The 23042-nt window shown below is 44.0% G+C and overlaps 1 protein-coding gene across 16 annotated transcripts in view; it reads left to right on the top strand.

The window, feature by feature from the left end:
* The window catches only part of ANK2 (ankyrin 2), a 277794-nt gene that overhangs the window by 183823 nt on the left and 70929 nt on the right, over positions 1–23042 (top strand). For 10 of the 16 annotated variants that reach the window (XM_063415409.1, XM_063415411.1, XM_063415413.1 and 7 more), the window contains 12 exons: positions 1463–1648; positions 2092–2115; positions 3951–4049; positions 5210–5308; positions 13067–13165; positions 13787–13984; positions 16795–16893; positions 17067–17165; positions 19570–19668; positions 19883–20080; positions 21844–21942; positions 22650–22748. In XM_063415409.1, the coding sequence (XP_063271479.1) occupies positions 1463–1648; positions 2092–2115; positions 3951–4049; positions 5210–5308; positions 13067–13165; positions 13787–13984; positions 16795–16893; positions 17067–17165; positions 19570–19668; positions 19883–20080; positions 21844–21942; positions 22650–22748 (1398 nt within the window). The remainder of the gene's footprint in view (positions 1–1462; positions 1649–2091; positions 2116–3950; positions 4050–5209; positions 5309–13066; positions 13166–13786; positions 13985–16794; positions 16894–17066; positions 17166–19569; positions 19669–19882; positions 20081–21843; positions 21943–22649; positions 22749–23042) is intronic. The other 6 variants (XM_063415408.1, XM_063415422.1, XM_063415419.1 and 3 more) reach the window with 2 other exon arrangements.

The raw sequence follows: 23042 nt of genomic DNA, 5'->3' as shown, positions 1-23042 counted from the left end.
TCAAAGACTGGCCCTCCTCATGGGAGGTGAACAAATGAAAGCTGTCTCCAAGCTTGGGTCAGCCACGCTTTCCAGAGCCCTCAGCAGGGCAATGCAGAAAGAGTTGTGTCCTTTCAGAGAAGGGTGCAAGATGAAATGGTGCAAATCAAATGGATGAACTTTTCTTTGAAGCCTTGAAACTTGCACTGCCTTTGGATGCATTTCATTTCCTCTCACACGTATATACGTGCAGATAAAAAAGGAGAGTAAGGATGAGCTCGGTTTCAGAGTCTCTAATCCAGGATTTGTTCTCATGTTCCCAGAGGCAAAAGGCAAATGCATTAAGCCATTTCAACACCTTATGTAGCCCCAATCTCAGAATAATCTTTACAGTTCAGCTGTTTTGTCAGCTGTTCCCCTCTTTTTAATTCACTGTACAGAATTCAATCTCTATTACAGGCAGAACCCACAGCAGTATCGCTGTTACAATGCACCTACCCACAGCTCGACGCAAAAGGGAGAGAAAGTTATTAGATTACCGAGAGGAAAAATTGCCTTGGCAATTCTTCAGATGTTTCTTTCAACATATGTTAGCTCTCATTCCTTCCTAACTTGGTCTTTATTCTTCTCTCATCTTTCCATAATCCTATTCCAAAGCAATGTTGTCCCATCTCTTATGTGGTTACAGCACACCTGTGCTTGGGGAGGATGTGTGAGCAGAGTGAGGGGTCAGTTTGAAATCAGAATGAAATATCTGGTAGCCTCTACTACCCCAGCTAGGAGGGCAAGCTGCTATCGTGTTATCATGGATTTTAAAGCACTGGCCATCCCAGGCACGTGTGGAGAAACAAGACAATTTTAAACTAGTTTAGAAACAAAGCTAAAACTATGAATGACAAGCAAAAAGAGTTTTCTTTTTTTCTGGTTTTCTTTTTCCAAAAAATATAAATAATGCAATATTTTCCTCCTTCAAATCATGCTCCTAAACATGATCTGGATTTCTTGACTCATGGTTCATGTGTACCTTGGAATGGGAACAGCAGCAAACACACGTGAAACATTTCCTTTTTGCAGAGATGTGAGATATTCAGAAACATATTCTCTCTATATTTTTCACATTGACACTGTTCAGTGCTCAATAAGTTTACCAGAAATGTGCTAAAAATATGCCTTTGTGGCCCATTTTAAGATGAGAAGTAATTAAGAGAGATGCTGTAGAATTCTCCTTTGCTTGCACTTGACTTTAAAAAGGACTACTTTGAAGTGTAAAAGATCTTTCAAAGCCTTTCAGACATTTGAAAGCCTTTTGAAGGTGTTTGAAAGAGTTAAAATGTTGTGGCTCCAATCTCATGTCCCTGGAGATGGAGTGCAGAGGTGGAAAACAGCTGGGAATGTGCTTCCCGAGTTGGTGTGCGCGAAGGGCGCGGTGCGGCTCCCCGGGGCTGCCCGGCTGCGCTGAGCTGCCCTTGTTTGCTGCCCCCAGGACGGTTTCACCCCTCTGGCGGTGGCACTGCAGCAGGGACACAACCAGGCGGTGGCCATCCTGCTGGAGAACGACACCAAGGGCAAGGTGCGGCTGCCGGCGCTGCACATCGCCGCCAGGAAGGACGACACCAAGTCGGCGGCGCTGCTGCTGCAGAACGACCACAACGCCGACGTGCAGTCCAAGGTAACGGGCGGGCTCCGGGCCCGGGGACAGCGCCTTGCATCCCTGCACCCTAACGGGAAACCGACCTGCTCCGGCGGGAAAGGACAACTCCACCAGTGTCACCAATGACACCTTTAAGTCTGCAGTGTTAAGTTACACTGTAATTACAAAGTGCTCATTTTTCCACTTTTTAGTTTTGCCTCCCGTTTCTTTGGTAACCAGCTTCTTCTCATTATTTGCAAACCAGAAGCCACTGGAACGGAAGCGGAATCACTGCTTCCCTATTAAATAGGATACTGGTTTATTGCCCACGGGAACATAGGTTGTGTTTAAACTTAATGCATGCTCGAATGGCTTTTCCCATAATTAACAGCATAACTCATTTCAGAAAAAGCAACATAGTTCTTCGTTTTGCGGCCAGTCTTTAATATTGTTCCTCTTTTTCCCAAACCATGCTGCATCAGATGATGGTGAATAGGACGACTGAGGTACCGAGATCAACAATTTTTAATTATTCTTTCTGTTGCTTATGATTATTTTCTCTGCTCTTTGCCAATATTTCTTTATTATTTAGCAATAAAAGTGAAGATATGACTCTTTTTTTTAATATATAGAAATTTGTGGCTCAAACCTCCTATTTTTATTCATCCTTTGTCTTAGAATTTCTTTTTATTTGTGTCAGTATTGAAGGATGTTTTTAAGAATTCACATCAGCCCAAAGGAGTCTGAAGCAAGAAATGGAGCTAAGAGGATAAAGATGCTTTTTTAGTTCAATTTCATTAATTATGAAAATGCACTCACTTGGCATAACTAAATCAGGGTGTCTGGCTCAACCAGAAAAATAGTAAAATTAATTTTCTGTCTTTTACAATAATAAGCATAATCAAATTCCCCAAAGTAAAAACTTGTTCAGGGCATCTGCTTATTTTTACTATTCTTGTTATTACCATCTTCTATGAAATACAAAAAAAGTTTTGCAAAGCCCTCAGAGGCAGTACATACTCAGAATTTACCTGCAGTAAATAACACATTTCTGATATGGATTTTACTTCCACTAAAAGTCATGGGGTTGATTGGCTTGGACTGGGATTTTCCCCAAAGGTCATTGCCACTTTTAGGAGAAAGAACAATTTCCAAGAATGTGATTGTTGTTTCAATACCTGCTTTTGAATAATGGAGTTTCTCTGCTGGAGGAGGGAATGAATTATGGATGCAGGTGCCCATGGGAAGGTGCTCCCCTCTTGGTGTGTGCACACGAGCCGTGATGTGAACTGAAGGGGGACAGCTTCCCTGGGCACGTGCTCCGTGGGCAGGTTCTTCCCTGAGGGAAACGGTGAAGGTGCCACAGTGCCGCTGAGGGAGGGCAGCAGTGCCCACATCCCTTTGTCCAGGAGCAGCCTAAAATGGTGGTTTGGATACTGAGAGGAGGGAAACCTAGCTCAGAGCACACTGTAGTTGAGAAGCCAGAAGTATTCCTCCCTTTCTGTAACTATCAGCAAGATCCAGTCAAATCAGTGTAAAGCTCTTCAGGGAAACCTCAAAAGCAAGGCCCTTTCTACTTGAATTACTTACGAGAATAAAAGCTCGCTCTCTGTCCTAGTTTCTGACAATTTAATCTTTTTTTATGTTGTTGTCAAGTGATTCTACATCTCATAACTGGAGCAGGTTTCACCTTCTAGTATTCAAAACACAATAAATAAAACGTGGATTTTTTTGATTTATAGATGGTGAAGTTTCTTCAGATCCTTTGCAATCCAAATTGTACATGAATATAAATAATTAAAATTCTTTTACTATGGTACTAAGAATTTTCTCATGTAAACCAAACTCTTTAATTGCATTTTAGATAATTAGTGCTTTCGAAAAACAAAAACAACCCCCCAAAAAACCCCATAGGAAATATGTTGTCATATTTCTATTTCTAAGAGGAGTAAAATAAGTCCAACAACTTCTGTGGTCATTTTTCCAACCCCAATAAATAGAGGCAGCCTAAAAGACCCATGTTGCTTCCAAATGGTAATAGGGAACTTGCTTTATTTTCTTTAAGAATGGCTAATACATTAATATTTTCTGTGATGAAAACTGCTCTTATTGGCCACTAATGCAGGGGACTGAGTTGAGGAATGAAAGAATGAAGCACTTTTGATAATCTCCCACCTGAAAACTGGCCTCTCTGCCTGAAAGGCTGTGCTCTATGATAGGTGGCCATGGTGTGGGTAAAATGGACAGTGCGTTAGTTGGGGGGCATTTTAAGCTCAGGTTCTTGTTCTCCTGGTGGTCCCGTTTGAGCAGATCTCCGTAACGAGGGCTGTTTCCCTTGCAGAGCGGCTTCACCCCTTTGCACATCGCCGCGCACTACGGCAATGTCAACGTGGCCACGCTGCTGCTGAACCGCGGAGCTGCCGTCGACTTCACAGCCAGGGTACGCGCTCGCCCCTCGCCTCCCTGCTCTAGCAGCCCAAGGAACGGGAGGGTTTCTGTGGGGAACCTCGCAGCAAGAGATGAATGAAGGAAGGAGCAAAGCAATGCTGAAGTTCTGTTGGGACCAAAGGTGTCTCTTTGCAGTAATTCTGAAGGGTTGTCTCCGTGCAATGCACTGGAGGTCTGGGCAGTTGTGTAACAGCCAGTATTCCCAGCTGGAGGAAGCAGGATCCTTTGGCCAGCTCCAGAATGCTGATGCTCTTATCTTGTGTCAACTCCCTTCAGCTTTTCTGTTTGTTAGATGTACTCTGAAATAGATGTAGGATTGATTTGCTTTCTGGTATTCAGTATTTGCTATACCCCTTTAATTTGATGTTTTCACATAAAACTGTACTTCAGAACCAGAAAGTAAAGTATATAGCTGTTATACAAATTCAACAATAAAAGAACGAATTAATCATGACTACTCTTCTATGGTAAACAACTGCAGAGTTACATAGTACAGTCTCTTTGCTGTTTCATGTTACGTAGTTTGAAGGGACAACCTCTGGTAATCTCAACCCAGCTCCCAGGTCACAAGTTTGCTGTTTAATTTTGCCAGACACACTTTGAATTGCTTTAGGGTTCTGCCTTCCAGACTGACTCCCTCCTGTTTCCAATCTGGAGTAGCTGCTAATATTACCTCTCGCCTCACCCAAAGTGTTTTCAAGGACTTTCAGCCTACACAGCCTACACAGCCTACCACTCCTTTATGCTCTTGGCACTGCACAGGAAGGTTCCTTTGTGTAGGAGTGACGCATTTGTGTCCTCTGTGTACGTTGCAGTGATTGAAATGCATCAATGTTTTGTGACTATTGGTTCATTGGGACTCTGATACGTGTTTGTGTATTTGTCTGGCCCTGGGGCTGCGATGTTTGCTGCTTGGGCAGATGCGCTGCTTCCTTTATTCAAGGACCCCAAAACAGTGGAGAAGGTATCTTGCTTAGGAGGGAATTACTAACTCTAGCTTATATGGTGTGTGCCTAGCTCTGATGCTCTAGTACATTCTCGTTTATTCTCTCTGATGTGATGGTCTCAGTTTTTGTGATCCGAACCCAAATTCACTCCCATCGCACCCCTTCAGATCCATCCAGCTCATTGTTTGTTCTTTTCATGGTGTAGAATGGAATCACCCCACTGCATGTGGCTTCCAAAAGGGGAAACACAAACATGGTGAAGCTCTTGTTGGATCGCGGAGGGCAGATCGATGCCAAAACCAGGGTGAGTCTTTCTGTTCCCTGAATATGATACTGTCCCTTCTGGGGAATGGACTGGGATTTTTTCCTTGCTTGCTTTTGGGGATTTTTTGTGTGTTTGTTTTATGTAGACTGTTTTCTGTGGTATCAGACTAAACAACAGCTGGTATTTGTGATAGTAGGAGACAGAATATTATTTCCTTTAGTCTCCTGTATAACCTGCCTACATCGTACAAGAAGAAGCTGATGAAGCTGGTGGGTTTTAGGGAATAAGCCTGTTAGTTAGTCCAACTTTACATGACATAGGATGATGCACAGCAGAAGGGAATGGAAGGTCTGGACTCAGCTAAGCCTTTCAGTCCCCGACCCCTAACTGTCTATGCCAGTCACAGTATGCCCTGTGGAAGCCCTAGTGAGCTCTAGTGGCCTCAGTCCATTTTTCACTGGAGATGATACAGGGACAGTCACCTCCTCTGTGCCAGCAGCCACGTGTCTCTTCCCCAAAGCGTGGAGTGTTAATTAGCGACTCTCACTGGCCTCCTCCTCCCAGTTGTCCTATTGAAATGTCACATTGTCTCTTTGCCCTTTTTTAATGGGTGAATTCACAGCCATTCAGGGCAAAAACCCCCCATCATTTTATATGGACGGGGTTAATTATTTCAAATGGGATTTTAGAACCACCTCGGAAAACACTGTCATTTATTTGGACTGAGCTGCACAGGGCTCGTTCTTAGAAGCTGCTGGTTTCTAGGCAGCTGGTCTGCAAAATTACATGTCCAAGTGATCAAGAGTGTTTTAGAACTCAACACTTAGAGCTGGACATGAGAGTTTTTGTTTAACCTGATGGAAAGGTAGAAGATATTGCAGTCAGCTACCCTTGGGGTTGATTCAACCTCTGCAATTACTTGGATATTAATTATGTCAACCATTTGTTGCTTCATATGCTCTGAAGACAGTCATGATTATTGTGAACTCTGTATGTGATTGTGATTTGGTTTAGGGTTATGAAATGGTAGCTCTTTTTTATTACTTTTTAAAAAATTCTGCTTGAAAATGCTGATTTCTGATTGAAAATGCTGCCTCTCAGGCAGGTGTGCAGCAAATCGTCCCTGCCCATATTTTCCACAATAAACACCTAAAATGTCACGGAAAAGAGGCATGAAATGCTAATAGTATACTTCAGTCAGGATATTCCACATGCCCCTAAGCATGTCATACAGAAATAGTTCCTCTGACCTTTGGAATGGCAGTATTGAATTCTCCTATTTCCTGTTCTGTAGTTAGATATTGTTCTAGACAAGTTGACACAGATCATTGTGAGGGGTGTTTTGGATTTTAAGAGTCAAAGTGTTTTCCATCCCTGCTCACCCCTAAAGGTTGAGCGCCGTTGTGAATGTATCTGAGAGAACAGATTTGCCCAACGTAGTGGGAGGGACTAATTTTAGAGTCTTGTCATTGTCTCAGCTCCCTGCCCCGGTCCAGCTGCTACATGGGTTCCAAATGTCAGTACAAAGACACCCCTGAAAACCCATCCAGGTATCTTAAGGCAGACGTATCCAGCTGGCACAGGCTCCCCAGCTTCCTGTCAGCTTCCGCCTCCTCCCTGCGCCAGGGCTCACGGTGGCAGTCAGGGTGCTCCTCGTGATGGGGAAGATCCCGGAGCTGTGCTTGTGCTGTCCATGTCCTCCTGTCAGCTGTTCCTGTTGTCTCCGTGTGTCTCTTCTGGCTGTGCTCTGTCCCCTCTCGTGGTGTGGCTGGCTCTGGCTGAGTCCCTGCGGTGCGGAGGAGGAGGGATGTGCTGTGTCCCGCCTGCCCCGCTGCGGTACTAACACCCCGCGCCTCCCTGCCGCCCTCCCTTGGCTCCCCAGGAACTCCTGCGCTCTCCCAGCAGCTCACTCTGCAAAACAGCAGGGTTACAATACCAGGACGTTCCACTGCCAAGTTCTTGTGCCCCACCACATCAAAATGAGCCCTCCAGTTTAAACAGTCCTCACTGCTTTCGTTCCGTTTATTTTTAGCTTGCTTTGTTATATGACATCTGATGCTGCATAAATTAAGATGCAAAAACTGATTTTAGTGAATTGCAGATGAGCTTCAGTACTTCAGTTTTGCAAAGTTAATCTGTGAAAGCTTTCTATGTTTGAAAATGTTCCATTGGAATGATTCTTTAGGAGCCCCTGTGTTGTCTAAAAATATAAATTAAAATGTCTATTCCTCAAAGGGAGTAAATGATGCATGGGTCCTGCTGTTCCATAGTTAATGTAGCATGTCAAAGGAAAGCTCTGCTTTCTGCAGGAATTAGTATTTTTATTTTCTATACACTGAAGAATGTGTTTGCTGAAATTTTATGGCATTTCTCACAAAGTCATAAAAGTGTAGAAATGCTGGTAAATCTCTTGACACAATTACATATTTTAAAACAATATTTTACTTTTTTTTGGTTTTTTTGGCAAGTTCTACCATTTTTTTCCTCAACCAAGTCTTAACTAAGTTTTTGAAATGTAAAATTTGATTTCTCTTTTATATTGTATCCAAAGCAGAAATGGAAACTCCATTCTCAAATACAATAATAGGATACTTTTATAAGTACTTTCCATTAAAAATAGCATTATAATATTATATAATAACAAAATGTCACCTTTAACAGTAGATAATTATTATATCATAATAAAATAGTAAAATATTATTTTAACCTTATATAATTATATAATATCTGATATGTTTTGCAACTTCCATTTGCATACGAGCCTTCCCTGGACTTCTGTTCACTAAATAAGTAATGAGTAAAATTTCCTATACTAAAGTATTTAATATTCAAAATTTTACTCAAACCTATATTCTCTGTACATTCTTTTGCATTAGTAAAAATTTCAATGGCATAAATCTGTTTAAAATTTTAATATTTGGCCAAAATTCTGACCCATGCAGATTCCAATGATTAGTTAGCATTAAGGGGTCAGAATAATTGTGCTGAAATTTGTTCTCTGAAAGACTGTGGAAAGTTTAATTTATGATTAATTCACTGTCGGGTGATCAAGGGTAGTGTGGCAATTAGCAGTTCTCACTTTGAGGGAAGGAAAGCATTTACAGCCTTTCTGGAGCACACTAAGGAGTCTTACAGGGAGAATCATTGTCAGCATTTAAAGCAATTTTAACATGGCCAAAATGCATGCATTTCTATTTTAAAAAGTCCTCATATAGTGGAATCATAACAGTATGCACCTTCAGAATACGAAAATGTGGCTGGCTGTACAAGGTTTTAGGAATATTCTTTCTGAATGCAGTTTTTGTATTATCTCTATTTTTATCATCTCTCTATAAAAAAAGGAACAAGAGTGTGAGGCTTTTTCAGTTCTGCATGCTTTTTTGCCTTTAAAATACAATTTTATTCACAGGCTTTTATCACCTTGCTGGAATTTCCATTTTTGAGGCAGTAAGCAAACACCTTTCAGAGAGGGAGGAACACCCTCACCTGTCTCAGCCACTGAAGCTGTCACACATTTTGTCTTCTTCCTATTCAATCTTGCCAACATTGAAATTAGATTTTTCTTGCTCTGGGACTTTTCTTAAGTGTCCTCTTGCAGGCTTTCATCCTGAATATTTACAGTTGACTCAAATCCATGGAATGAAAGAGAGCATCTAGTCCTGGAAGGGAAAGCTGACTGTGCGGGAGTGTAAGCAGGCTGCGTGCCCGGAGCGAGGCAGCTGGAGCAGGGATGGATGGGAGTGGTGGGAGAGGGGCTGCTGCTCCCTTTGGGATGGAGAAGGGCCACGGGAAGGAGGAGGCTCAGCTGGAGCTGGGAGGAGAGGCAGGTCGCTCACGCAGATGAACAAGTGGGAAAGAAAAGGAAGGAAACTGGCTGGCACAACTCAGATTTTGGTTTGGGTTTTTCTGTGGGCAGTGTCTTCAGACACCCCTTAACACTCATTCTGCAAACCTACTGAGATTTATTAGTAGTAATATCTCCTTTGGTACATCTGCATGCTGATAGAAGAGGCTTGGCCCTGCTATTTCCACATGGGAGTGGTAACCACTGTAGCAGGACCCTGGCCCTGCCCTGGTACTGTGCTCTGTAGAGTGTTTGTTCCTGCAGTAATGCTGCTGTGACATTTTCTCCTCTCTTCCTACATGCACAGAGCAGTAATAATTCATTGGCAGCTTTTGCTGTTCCTAAAGCCATGTCAGATTATAAATATCTAATCACAATGCAGATATTTCTTATTAAAAATTCAGTGGCTTCATATAATGTTTACAAGGGAGTGGGAAGGGGCGTTGTATGAATTGTCTAAGCAAGTTATATAGAAAATGACTGTTATTTATGTTACTATCTTAATACTCAAGCAATCACATGGTGTATTTTTTGCTTTTTTTTTCAAATTTGTGCTGATTGGCAGACCTGGAGGAATACTTTACAGGGTGTTTAATTATGCCAAGAGCTTGGTGCAAGAGGGAGACTTGCCTCGTTCATTTTTAAAGAGATGAGGTTTAGTCATAATGAAAAATGAACAAATTAAAAGCCCTTTATTTGTCAAGAAAATTTAGACAATTTTGCATGTTTGACATATGAAATACTAAAATTTTACTTCACCCTTGTGAAAATGAGAACATGCAACTGCAGTTTAGAATAATTCATTGATAATTCGGCCTTTGCTGTTCATGTCTATTTTCAGTATTTGGTTGAATGAGCACTGAATGTGAGCAACTGTCCTGTGAATGTGCTGCCCACGTCATTCCCCATTAAAAATCCCTCATAAGTGCAGCTTCTTTTTCTCTCAGTGTCTCTGCTAAGCTGGAAGGAAGCATTTGTGAAATGACCGAGCAATTCATCTTTCTGAGCTCTATTAGGAGTCATGCACAGAATTCAGAATTAATTTTGCAGGTTAAGAAATGACCAGTGATGGATTTTCAAGGAAAAAAAGCTCAAGTTTTCCTTATATTTTGAGAACCATTTAGGAGATAATTAAGACTGATGGAATTTCCTGACTTCCATGCACACAGAGGGGATTGCATTGTCATTTCTCAGGGTGACCCAGCTGTCACATCACAGAGTGTGAGTTAGGAGAGTGCCATGTGTGGGAACAGCAGAACACCTGGTGTGGGACACCACTGGGGAGACAGAAACATTTAACTCTTCATTCCACACAGTCCAGGGTGAGGACATAATTGTTGGACTTCTTTAAACATAAAATTGCTGAATTTCTTGTCTCCTGGCATGGCAGCCTTTGTGTTTATAGGATATCCCTTACCTGTGCTTCAAAGTCTGTGTGCCTCTGACCCAGAATTGGATGTCCTGTCAAATGATGTGCCTGATGTGTTGGTCCCTGTATGTTCTTCAATTAGCAAAGGAATGATTGACAAAGTACTTAGGCCAGCTCCTGAAGTTGATTTGAGAGCACTGAGGCTCAGGGCAAGTAGGTAATGGTGCAAAAAAGAATTACTTTGGTACACTGGTGTGTCTCTTCACGTTAGCTCATGTCAGCTTGTCTGCACTGTTCTCTGTAGTAATTCTGCTACAACAGCTCTCTCTTTGCAGTTTCCCTCATCTTTGAATAAAAGATATAAGCAAAAGAATCTAAAATATTAAATATACAATGATTTTAAAATATATATGCTGTTTTCCTCAGAGCAGAAAGAGGAAAGGGAAGAGGGGTCTGTGGGAAGTCCTCAAAACAGCTATGGCAGGGTAGAATAGGACAGGTGGCAAATTTCTATCTCTGCTCTTAAAGGGAATTGTAGATAAGAACAAAGAAGAAATAATGTTTTTAAATTATTTAGGGCTTTTTTTTTATTTTAGCTAGATTTTCTTGTGGAGTTGATGTACTTCTTAGCTTATATTTTTCTTCTTTTTCTCCCTCTTGCGATTTGTCCTGCTTTTGTTCAAGGATTCACAAACTTTTCTATTTTTCTGCTGTTTTATTAAATAGAGTAACATCAAAGCCACCATGCAGATAAGGAATGTCCACAGTGATTAGAAACATAGAACACAAGAGGCCAGAAACTGGAAAGAAGTACTGAATAAAAGCCTTCCCTAGAAATGCATTTGGGAAGTATTTTTACCTTTGTAATGACAGTGGGAATTATCTGTAGGAATCCCTCTGGTAATGAGATGATGATATACCTCAGCTGGTCAGAGGCTTGGTTTAGAGGACTCTGAAGTTTCAGTGCATGAAGAACAAGTAAAATATTTCCACCTAATTCTTCACACTGACCTCACCTGCCGGTGCTGAAGGCTCTGAGTTCTGTTTTGGGGTTTGATCTTCCAATTGGAATTTCAGTGCAAATCTTCTGTGGGATTTAGGGATGCCTTTGAGACAGTGAGCACCCAGGCACACCCAACCCCATCAGTGAGTCTCAAAAGCCTCTGGAAAAAGTAGATAAGTAAGGGAGAAAAATTCCTCTGCAGACTTCATCTCCTTGAAGCTGTGGAGCTTTGTGGTGCTGCTCACTCGGAAAGGGCTCTGTGCTTTGGAACTGGGCATGAGAGAGGCTCTGATTCTTGCAACTGTTTTTTGCAGGGCGTTACAGGGCAGTGTTTGCCGAAATGAGATTGCAGTTGCAATGGCACCGTGTAGCCTAGAGCTACTTTTAATTTAAAAATGTAATGATGCAGGTTGCCTCCAAACCCCAGCAAGGTAAATACTCCACCCGTGTATGAAGTGGGGTCATCAACTCATCCTTAGTGCCACGTTTTTGCAGTTTTATGACTTTTTTAGCCTCTGAGGAAATCAGACCAGTACATTCTTCTTTTAATCAAGCTGTTACTGGATTCTTCAATGGGCTCCTTGGAATAACAGCATCGATGTCACACAAGATGAGCAGCATGTCTCAAAGGGAGAAGGCTTTTCCTGCAATTAAAAGCTATTCCTGTTTCACCTTTGTAAAGCCACCTCTGTTGAGTGAGCGTTGATGACAACTTGGAGTGCATGCTTGAACAATACTGAGGGCTAATGAGATGAAAACTTGGCTTTCATATCCTATATGTTACCTTTTTTCTTTCATTCAGTACCAATAATCTTTCACAACCATTTCTTTAGCCTCCTACTATTTTTCTGCATGAAGTCCAGAAGTACAAAAGCTACCTAGAATTCATTCTCCCATCCAAATAGTTCATTAACACATCTTTTACTACCACTACTGTAATCATTAATAGTAGCCTGAGCAAGTCTTTAGGTACAGAATGGTGCTCTGCAATGGAAAAAACTATTGTGGAGTTGGTCTGACAGCCATTTTAGAATAGAATCATCAGATCTGTGTTCACCTCTCAGTCTCAGAAGTGAAAGATTTGGTTCTGTTTGTTTCTCTCTTGTTCTCTTGTTTTAAAATCTTCTTTATCTTGATGCCTATTCAAAGGCAAAAGGAAATTCTAGGGCAAATTTTCTAGTATGAACATCGCTTGTTCCATCCCTGCATCAAAAGCAATCCAAAGGACATGGGTTGATTTACGGAGCATCCTCAAGCCAGCAGGCATTACCCAGGGAGAGGCATTGCAGTCTCAGAGCCATGCAGCGGGGAGGGAGGAGAGGAGGCAGTGCACCCTCACATTGTCCTTTGAGAACAAATTTCAGCACACAATGGGCTTCTTCTCTCAAAGCTTAGAGTGTCCTTTACTGGTGCCAGGAAGAACAGGGATGAAACTTCATGCTGTGGAGCCAGCTTCAGTTAGGAGTCAAAAAAGGAGCTTTTTCGCATGTAAGGGGCTGCCTTCCTGGCAGGTTGTTCCCCAGAGTGCCAGGACAAACAGCTGGGTATGTGCTCATTTGTTTTCTCCCCTTTTGCTTTAAGGATGGACTCACCCCACTGCACTGTGCGGCACGAAGCGGCCATGACCAGGTTGTGGAGCTGCTCCTGGAGCGAGGTGCCCCGCTGCTGGCACGGACCAAGGTGTGTGTGTGCCCTGTTAGAGCATGGAACGCCTCTGTAACCTTCCACTGAGCCTTCAGTGTGCCTGAGAGGACAAGGAGGAAGACAGGAGTGTAACTGTCCTCCCAAAGGAGGTGTATTCATGGGTAGAGTGATCCAAAATAAGGTTTTCTTACATATTCCTTCCCAAATATATGAAAAGTGTACACTTGTTTGCCCCTCTCTCTAGTATCAGACTAAACACATGATGTGGAGTGCTACTGCCAGCACTTCCCTGGTGCTGCTTCCTGAGACTGCAGTACACAGAGATGTGAAAACTGGGTCAGTCACTCCTGAGAGGTGATTCCTGGTACATATTTTCTGATCCTTCATATATGATAATGAGGACCGTTGCTCCTAATTGGTTTTATGGGATATTTCAGACTTGGAAAACTATTTCAGTGTGTTCTTTCTCACATCTGGAAAACATACATCTAAAATTCCTACATTTCCTATGAATTCTGTCCCTTTGGAAATGAGGGGAAGATACTTGTGTAACAGCAGAGCCCTCTGCGCAGCACCTCACAACAACGAATGTCCTTCTTGTACGTGCCACAGTTGAAGCGGGGTTACTGGAAGCTGCTGTTCTGTTCTCTGTCACAGAATGGGCTCTCCCCGCTCCACATGGCGGCCCAGGGGGACCACGTGGAATGTGTCAAGCACCTGCTGCAGCACAAGGCTCCTGTGGACGACGTGACGCTGGACTACCTGACTGCCCTGCACGTGGCCGCTCACTGCGGCCACTACCGCGTCACCAAACTGCTGCTGGACAAGAGAGCCAACCCCAACGCCCGCGCCCTGGTAAACCTTGTCCCTCTTGGGTCGTGTAACCAACCAGGACAGCTGAGTGAGCTGTCAGCCAACTCCACAGCCTCAGGCAGTGCAGGAGCCATGGGGTGTCACAGCTGCTGTTACCAGTGCTGTGCCTTGTATCCTTAGGCCTGGTCACGGAGCACACCCCATGGCAAGAGGCTGTAGGGTCAGGGCTGGAAGCTCTGCAGAGTCCCTAAAACCTGAGCTGGCTCTGGCTGATGTTGATGGATGCATTGGTGTTTTACTGAATTAATGGTTCCGTTTTCCATACTGGGTGATACAGTACGCAAATAACTTCTGGGCTTTCCACTGAATTAGTAAGTTAAATGATGTGGGTAAAACATAGTAAAAAACTAATAGTTCTGCATTTATCAAATTATGGCATTTTCCTCTATCAGATGCCATTTTTCTTTCTTTTCAAAAAACAGTTCTTATGCTTACAGGACAGCAGGTATGATTCCTTTTACTTACTGATCAAACCATTGTCCCCAACAAGGAGAAAAACATCACATTTGACTCTGGAAACATTTTGAGCCTTTAATGTATCCAAAGCCAGGCCAGATTACAATTTTCTCTACTAGGAACTGTTATCTGGCTGTGAGTTCATGTACCAGTATATTGCACTCTGTCAGGGAGAGAGAGCCCGTGAACACTTGAGACACTCCTGCATGGCTGGAGTTCTGCCAGTGCTGGCTGCACTGGGGCCTGCACAGAGCCCCCACTGCAGGGCACTTGGGGTGCCCTCCCCAGCTGCCTGCCCACAGCAGGACCCACTGTGGTTTTAGTGCAGGCTCTCCCTGTCCTTTACTTCCTTGGAGCTGACACCATTTTCTTCTGCCCTCTCATTTTTCTTGGCCTTTCCATACCCCCAAATCCCATAGCCCCTTTTGCTTCCTCCTCTTACACTTCTCTTGCTTTGTTTTTCTCAGTGCCATGCTCACTTGGTCAATCTTTTTGACACTGTTCCCATCCTTGCTTGTTTTTCTTGCCAGTGTTCAGATTATCTCTAGCTGCGCTTTCCTCAGCTACCCACACATGCCCCCTGCATCTTCTTTCTTTCCTTCCATGACCAGACATGTATCCTCTGTCCCCCTCCCTCCATGCCTCCCTCCGTGTGAAACATGTGAAACAAAAGGAGAACACCCTCGGGCTGCTGCCTCTCTGCTTCTCTTCCCACCGAACTGGTTTTCTCTCCCCTCCCCCCCTCATTTTCTCTCTCTCCCATCAGGGACTTGTCGCCTTTGGCTTGTTGATAGTGTTTAATATATTAAATGAAGCTCATAATTTCTGTTAGTGATACATTTTTTCTGCCTTCTCCTCTCCCCCGTTGAACTGTTCCTCACTTAAATAGAAGTAGCAAAATTAAATCAACTGAGGTGGTGAAATTCAGTGAAGAATATGAAAAATTCTGAAACAGTAAAGCTCCCTATGAAATATAATGAGGGATGTTGTGTGGGAGGTAAAATATCAAATGGTTTTGATCCTTTCTTTAGAAATTGGAGAAACAGTAATAATATTCAGCAGAGTTCAATGATGGAATAAATATTTAAAAGAATTCATTTTCAGCTACATTAAAAAATAATTGTTAATGTTTGCAAAATGCTTTGGGGATACAAGCACTATGTGAGTTCTCAGCTTTTCAATGTGTATATGCTTTAAAGCACCTCCAAATGAACTAGTAATTAACATTTCCTTTAACAGAAGCAGCCTGTAGAATAATTGTCACATGATTATCTCTTCCCATAAACTAAGATTTCACTGCTGGGTTCTGGTTACTGCTGGTTGATTGTTTGGCAATACTGATGCTCTTCATTAGAAAATGTAGCAATTTTTCAACATTATCTAAAAGTGTTACCTGTGCTTCTGACTAAAATGTTCATGTGCAGTGAGTAACGTCTTTGTTCAGCTTCAGACACACACTTAACCTGCATTAACTGCATTAATCAGATTATCATGACACCACAGCTGAAGGGGTGGTTCTTTATGTAAGGTACCTCAGAACGTACACACACACACAAACATGGATATTACACCTTAGGTTGATGTATAAATATAAAAAATAAATACACAGAGATCCTTAGATTTCAAGAAAAAATACAGATTAAGGTGGAATCTGGAAGAAGTACTTGCTTCTTCTCTCTTTCTCAGTTTAAGTTGCTTCAAACTGAAAGAGAGTAGATTTAGTGTGGATACTAAAATTCTTCCCTGTGAGAGGGTGAGGCCCTGGCACAGGTTGCCCAGAGAAGCTGTGGCTGCCCCATCCCTGGAAGTGTCCAAGGCCAGGCTGGACAGGGCTTGGAGCAGCCAGGGATAGTGGAAGGTGTCCCTGCCCATGGCAGGAGGTGGAACTGGATGAGCTTTTCCACCCAAACCCTCCGTGTTTCCACGATTCTCCTAGAGAGATATAGGAAATGCTTTATAAAATGTTTTAAGTGTTCACTGTAACATCTTAGATTTCCCTTGTGTTAGGCCGTCTTGGGAAGCACAGGGAGTGTTCCTCACAGACCTGTGTGCAGCCTCAGGAGGCACATGCACAGAGAGTCAGCAGTCAGGATGGGCGGCTCTGTACATGGAGAGTGGAGGCAGAGGTTCCCTTTCTCTCCCCTGCCTGGGAGGAAAGCAGCAGCACTGCTTTGTTGTGCCTCAGATAGTGGGAGATATCTGTAGTTTATAACCTGCTGTGCTTAGAGAAGGGTTGCTTGTGGTAGTCTAACCCTTGTGCTCCCAGTGGGCCAGCATGGAGCTGTGTGGGAAGTGTAGCTGCATGTTTCTAACTAACATCACTGTCTTTTGCACAGAATGGTTTTACTCCACTGCACATTGCCTGCAAGAAAAATCGCATCAAAGTCATGGAACTCCTGGTGAAATATGGGGCCTCAATCCAGGCTATAACAGAGGTAGCAAAACGTTTCATGTCCAGCAGAAACATTCCTTCTCTCTCTCTCTCCTTTGTCGCTTCCTTCTTTCTGTCTCTCCTGTGATGCCTCACTTTGCCTATGTTTTATTTAAACGAAGAAGCCCCCCCTCCAGCCGTGCAGAGGAGTAAAACTGCTCTTGCTTTGTTTCGCAGTCGGGCCTCACACCAATACACGTGGCTGCATTTATGGGCCACTTGAACATAGTCCTCCTTCTGCTGCAGAACGGAGCCTCTCCCGATGTCACTAACATTGTGAGTATGGCTTTCCCCAGAACCATCTGTCAGGACCCAGGGAACGTCTGTGGTTACCGTGTAGCTCAACCTAAGGTCACATTTTTACCATACTTCGGTGCATTTTAGGGCAAATTACTGCAGCACTTTTAGTGAAGAGGGGAAAGTGATGGCTGCATGTGTCATAAGCTATCTCTGATTTCTTGGGTTCTGCAACAATGCTCGAGTAGGTAAAGTTTTCCTTAGAAAGAGAGAAAGCTCACCAAAACCACCCAAAATGGATTATAAGCCAAATCCTACAAAGTCTGTGGTTCTGTTCTGAAGGATGAAATTCAAGTCCAAATGGCTCTAATTTCTCCCTGCATAACTTCATTGGCTGCCATGAAATTGTGTCATTCGTGTCAGTGAAAGAGCATAAAATGCTTGAACCCCAACAACTAAACAAAAAGCAAAACTGAGAAACTCAAGATGTTCCTCTTGGACAGGAAATTCCAGGAACTGGTGATTAAATCTGGAAAATGTGACCTTTGGGATGTAACACAAAATGCAGAACCTGACTTACCATAGAAATCAGTGTTTGTATACCAACAGCCTAGTTACAACAAAAAATAACAAAAACAACATGATCATTTTCTGAGATGTATTTCATAAGATATTTTACTGTTTGAATTCGTCAGTATAAACAAATATTCAACTTAGGACCACCTGTACTTGGAAAGCAGCTTTTTTTCAGTACATGAGGTTATAGGTAAGTGTTCTCAACAACGAAAATGACAAAAATTTAGTAATCCTGGTACAATGGACTCATTAATTTTTCTCAGCTAGAAAAATCTTACATGGAACCCAGTGAAATCATTAGCATGCCAAATTGTTTATGTGGATCATTAAAACAGACTTCTCATACTTTGTTGTGGAAGCTATCTTTATATAAGAACTTTATTGATAATAAAAAACCAACACAAAATTCTTGTGGAAGCAGTTAAAAATATTGTGTTACCAGGCATTTGTGTGCGAAGTTTAACACTTTACAATTTCTGCTACACAGGTGTCTTGGCTTTCACTTGGTAAGCTGAGGTTCCCTGTTGAATTACTGTTTCCAAAACCTAAATTGCTTTGCTAATTCAAGCACAAAAAGGTCATTGCAGAAATTTGATCTTTAGTGTGTTTTTCACTTACTAAACAGCTCATTCTTCAGGTAATAAACTTTATATATAGATGGAATTATTAAGATTTGTAGCTAGGGCTGTGGGATTTTGTTGTTGCATACCTACTAATAGCAGCTGGTAATACAATGATAATTTTAAAATTCAAGCTAAGTCAACTCCGGGTGAAGAGGGTTTGGTGTAATTTAAAGTCCTATTAGCAGTCAGGCTAAGGCTGCTTCTTTCCCTACATGCAGACAAGAGGACATGATTTCCCATTCCAATGTAAAACCTCTTGACTAGAATGTTCATTTTGGCAGTTGCAGTTTAATTGATAGTCAAGGGGAGAAAGGCCTTACAACAGAATATTCTCCACCTCTGCTGTAACAAATATGAACAACTGACACAAAGAAATGAGGGCTCCTGCTGTGTCATCGTGGTATAAAAGATGAATAGAGCTCCTCATTGTGGAGCTGTCCCAGGACCTGATGTACCAGATGCTGGTGAGCAGCACAGGGACCGTTTCAGTCCAGTTTGGGACACTGCACTCAAAGGACAGAGCCCAATTAAACTAGGAATGCTGTCCTCAAGAAATCCTCATTTTCAGTGTTTCTTTGAAAACCTATACAAAAAGTAAATGCTTTGAATATTTCTGATCTGAAATTCCATATCACTTCAGTCAGCTTTCCAAAATTTCATATTCTTCAAATTCTGGGAGCTACAAAAGGCTTGAAACAAGATTGATTCCTCAGCCTGGAGGCAGAGCCACACTGCTGAGTATAGATTTTACACGTTTTGTGCACTGGCTGAGTTGTGCTCAGCCATTGCAAGGCCTCTTTATGCTGCCAGCTCCACACAGTGTGCAGGAAGGGACCATCTGGAAAAATATTCCCTTCCATCTTGAGGCTCCTGTGCCACACAATCCCTAGAGAGAGACAGGCTCAGTGTACTCTCACTGTGCAGCACACGCACTGCTGCCGTGTTACATAGGAAACTGAGGGACATCTGTGACCAGGGCAAGTGTAGCTGACAGAATTTTCCTAAGCCAGGATTTTCATTCTGTCTCTCAGCGGTTGAGGCTCTGTTTGTCTGGGATTGGCCAGCTGGCAAACCGAGGCATTCCCAGGTGCAGGGACACGTACTCACACCCGCCCTGGGCTGAACCACAGTCTCAGATGGCAGAAGGATGGGTCTCAGCCCAGTTGTCACAGGTGGGACTGACACTGGTGAAGATCTTTCTTCATGGAAGTTTAGGACACTGAAATGCTTTTGCTTTCCTGCAGCGTGGAGAAACTGCATTGCACATGGCAGCACGTGCTGGGCAGGTGGAAGTGGTTCGCTGCCTCCTGAGGAACGGGGCCCTGGTTGATGCCCGAGCCAGGGTAGGTGTTCTGCTGACAAGGGTTGGTTTTTTTTTCTCTTAAAACTCTGGCTGAAGGATCACTCACCCCCTTCCTCTCCCCCATTACTGTGTTTTCTGTTATACTTCCTATGACCCTGCAAGACAAGTGCATAGGGAGGTCTGTGGGGAGCGGGGAGGATGCTGTGCCCAGGGTGGCCCCATGGCGCTAACGACCCACTCGATTTGAGTTGTAGGAAGAACAGACCCCGCTGCACATCGCCTCTCGCCTGGGCAAGACGGAGATCGTGCAGCTGCTGCTGCAGCACATGGCCCACCCTGACGCCGCCACCACCAACGGCTACACCCCGCTGCACATCTCTGCCCGCGAGGGGCAGCTCGACGTCGCCTCCGTGCTCCTCGAGGCGGGCGCCTCGCACTCCATGTCCACCAAGGTAAGGCAAAACCCTTCACGTCCTGTGCCAGGGCACGGGAGCACGTCTGTTTGGTGACGAGTGTGCTTTCACACTGAGAAATTGAAGTAGTTTGGGCCTTTTGTTGTGTTCTTGTTTAATCAGCAACAATCGAGCAGACTGGAGTAATGTGTCACAAGTTAATCAAATTCCAACTTACTTTGCTGTCATCTAAAATTGGGTTTGGTAGCCCCTGAAGCCAAATGCAGATCTTGATAAATACATGGTCCCAACAGGTTTTAAATGTCCTTGTTTCTCCCTTTCCCTTTGTCTTGTAGGCACAGCTTTTTTGGGCAGAATTTCCAAAAAAGTAAAGGGGATGGCAATGACACAGTTTTTACAAACAGACCTCCTTTTATTCTTCAATACCTTATTCACTTCAATAGCAAAATAATTCTGCCCTGTGCTAGCTGAAAGGAATGTTCCTAAAACAGAAGTCAGCATCTGCCAAGTCACATCGAATGCTGGATCTATTTTCAGTGGTTCTAAAATGAGGTGTCATGTGACACAACAGGCCATTTTGTCTGGGATTATAAAAGAAATGTTCTCCAGAATCACTAGTGGGGTGTTTATCCAAAAATGGTACCAATAGATTCCTAACAGAGAGATGAATATGTAAAAGAGAAGATAGCTGTGAAGAGAATTATATACCAAGATATCTTCTCCAAATTTAAAGCATTTGATAAGTGAGAATCACGTAATTTTCACTATTTATAAAAGTACCCTTGGTTTTACAGCTGGAGCTTAAAACATGTTTATGAACAATGACATGTCTTCTAGGGTTTAAAAGACTAAACCAGCAATTTTCAAATTATGATCCATGGATTACTGGGAGGGCTTGCTGTTCTCCTTTTATCCAGCTGTTAAATCACATTAGAATGGCTAAAAATACACTAAATACTTTCCTAATTTCCCATATTGCTTGATGGCAATTAGTGTTGCAGGAACATTCTATAATTATGCATAGGAGAAGATGGAGCCCACTAGATAATATTTTTATGGACCTGTGATTTGAGAACTGAAAATGTTTGAGATTACCCAAAATAAACTCTTTCTGAGGTGGGATTAATGGAACCAAATGATAATGATAATAAACATTAAACATCACTTCTGTGCCGGGCAAATAGGTCATTGCAGCTTTCCAAAATTAGTCAGGCAGCAGTGCAGGCTGCCACCTACTGTTATACATCCATGAGCTCTCCTTACCAATTTTTTAATGAAAACAGGCAAAGAGAAGGGCTTTTTTAAGCTTCAGTAGAACTTTGTGACTGTACGAATACACAAATCCAAGTACAAACAATTTTTCACCAAACCCTACTGGATGAAGGAATTTGAGTTTGGAGGTTTTTTCCTATGAATTTAATTGGTGTTTTGTTACTGGCAACGACTGATGCAGGAAATACTTGTAAAGCTGTCATCATGCAACCAAAAAAGGTGCAGCTGCTTTAGGGTGCAAATTTGAAGAAGTACCTTCATTGCCCCCACGCAGTGAGTGTTGCTAGTACAGTCTGTATCCGATAAAATGTCTGCCAGCCTGAGAGCACATAAATAGGGAGCAATAATAAAAGGGAAAGTATTTTCTTGTATTTCGTGCTTCTCAAAGTGCTTTCAAGAGAGGCTGCTTTTTCTAGGTTCACTATCGATTCTGAGGTTGAAGAGGAAGTGCTTGACACAGTTCTTAAACAAGAGATGTCAGCATGACCTTTAACACACACACCTGTATTTTATCTCCTGGAATTTTTCAGAAGGGATTCACACCGCTGCATGTGGCAGCCAAATACGGGAGCCTGGAAGTGGCAAAGCTCCTGCTGCAGCGTCGTGCCTGTCCTGATTCTGCTGGCAAGGTACTGCTGGGGAGGAAAGTCAGAAGTGTGTTGGATTCTTCCTTAAGGAGGAACTGTGTGAAATGGGCACCCCAAGAAGGCTGCAGCTGCTTTAGCATGCTGGCTGTGGCTTTGTCGGGGGCGTGTCTCCCATGGGTGATGGCAGAGTGCTGCTACCCAGCATGTTGAGTTTGGCTCCGTGGCAGGAGGGTACATGGCTGCTCTGAGGGCAGGTGTGTGTCTGTGGCTCCGGCAGCACCGGTTCCATCAAGCTGCCTAAATTCCCAGCGGAGAAACGCAGGGGCACAGCCCGGGTTTCCCCTGATGTGACGTGATGAAAGCCTGTGGCTGCCACCCTGGTTCGTCTGGTGCGCTGCTTCTCCCCACTAACAGCCAGCTCCTTGCCATGCCTTGCTGTCCACCCCCGCTGCTCGCCCCCGTCTCCGCTGTCCCTTGCAGCCCCCGGACCCCTGCACCCGCCGCAGCCCGGTAGCCCTAACCCCGCTCCCCGCGGTGTCCCGGCCCAGCCCGGTGTCCCTAACCCCGCTCCCCGCGGTGTCCCGCCGCAGCCCGGTGTCCCTAACCCCGCTCCCCGCGGTGTCCCGGCCCAGCCCGGTGCCTCTAACCCCGCTCCCCGCGGTGTCCCGCCGCAGCCCGGTGTCCCTAACCCCGCTCCCCGCGGTGTCCCGCCCATCGCCGAGGCGCTAACGCCGTGCCCGCCCTTTCAGAACGGCCTCACCCCGCTGCACGTGGCGGCGCACTACGACAACCAGAAGGTGGCGCTGCTGCTGCTGGAGAAGGGCGCCTCGCCTCACGCCACGGCCAAGGTGAGCCCGCCCGCCCGGGGGGAGCCTGGGCAGCGGCCCGGCCCCGGCACGGCCCCGGCACGGCCCCGCACGGCCGCAGGTCGAGTCATTAGTGAGCGGCGTCAGCAGTGGCGGGAGGAATGGATATTCTGACCAGGGGAACGAGCACAGGGGAATCCATTTCAGCTTTAGCTGCGGTGTCGGGGTATCGCTGCTTCGGTGAGGGCAGCCCTGAGGAGAGCCCCCACACGGAGGGGACGCAGTCCCACTGGAGCTTTAGTCACAGCTAAAGTCACTTCACAGTGAAGTCACTTT

The sequence above is a fragment of the Prinia subflava genome, chromosome 18, assembly GCF_021018805.1.
Source record: "Prinia subflava isolate CZ2003 ecotype Zambia chromosome 18, Cam_Psub_1.2, whole genome shotgun sequence".
NCBI classification, from domain to species: Eukaryota; Metazoa; Chordata; class Aves; order Passeriformes; family Cisticolidae; genus Prinia; species Prinia subflava.
Note: the sequence above shows the minus strand (reverse complement) of the source record. Positions and strands in the feature narration are given on the sequence as shown.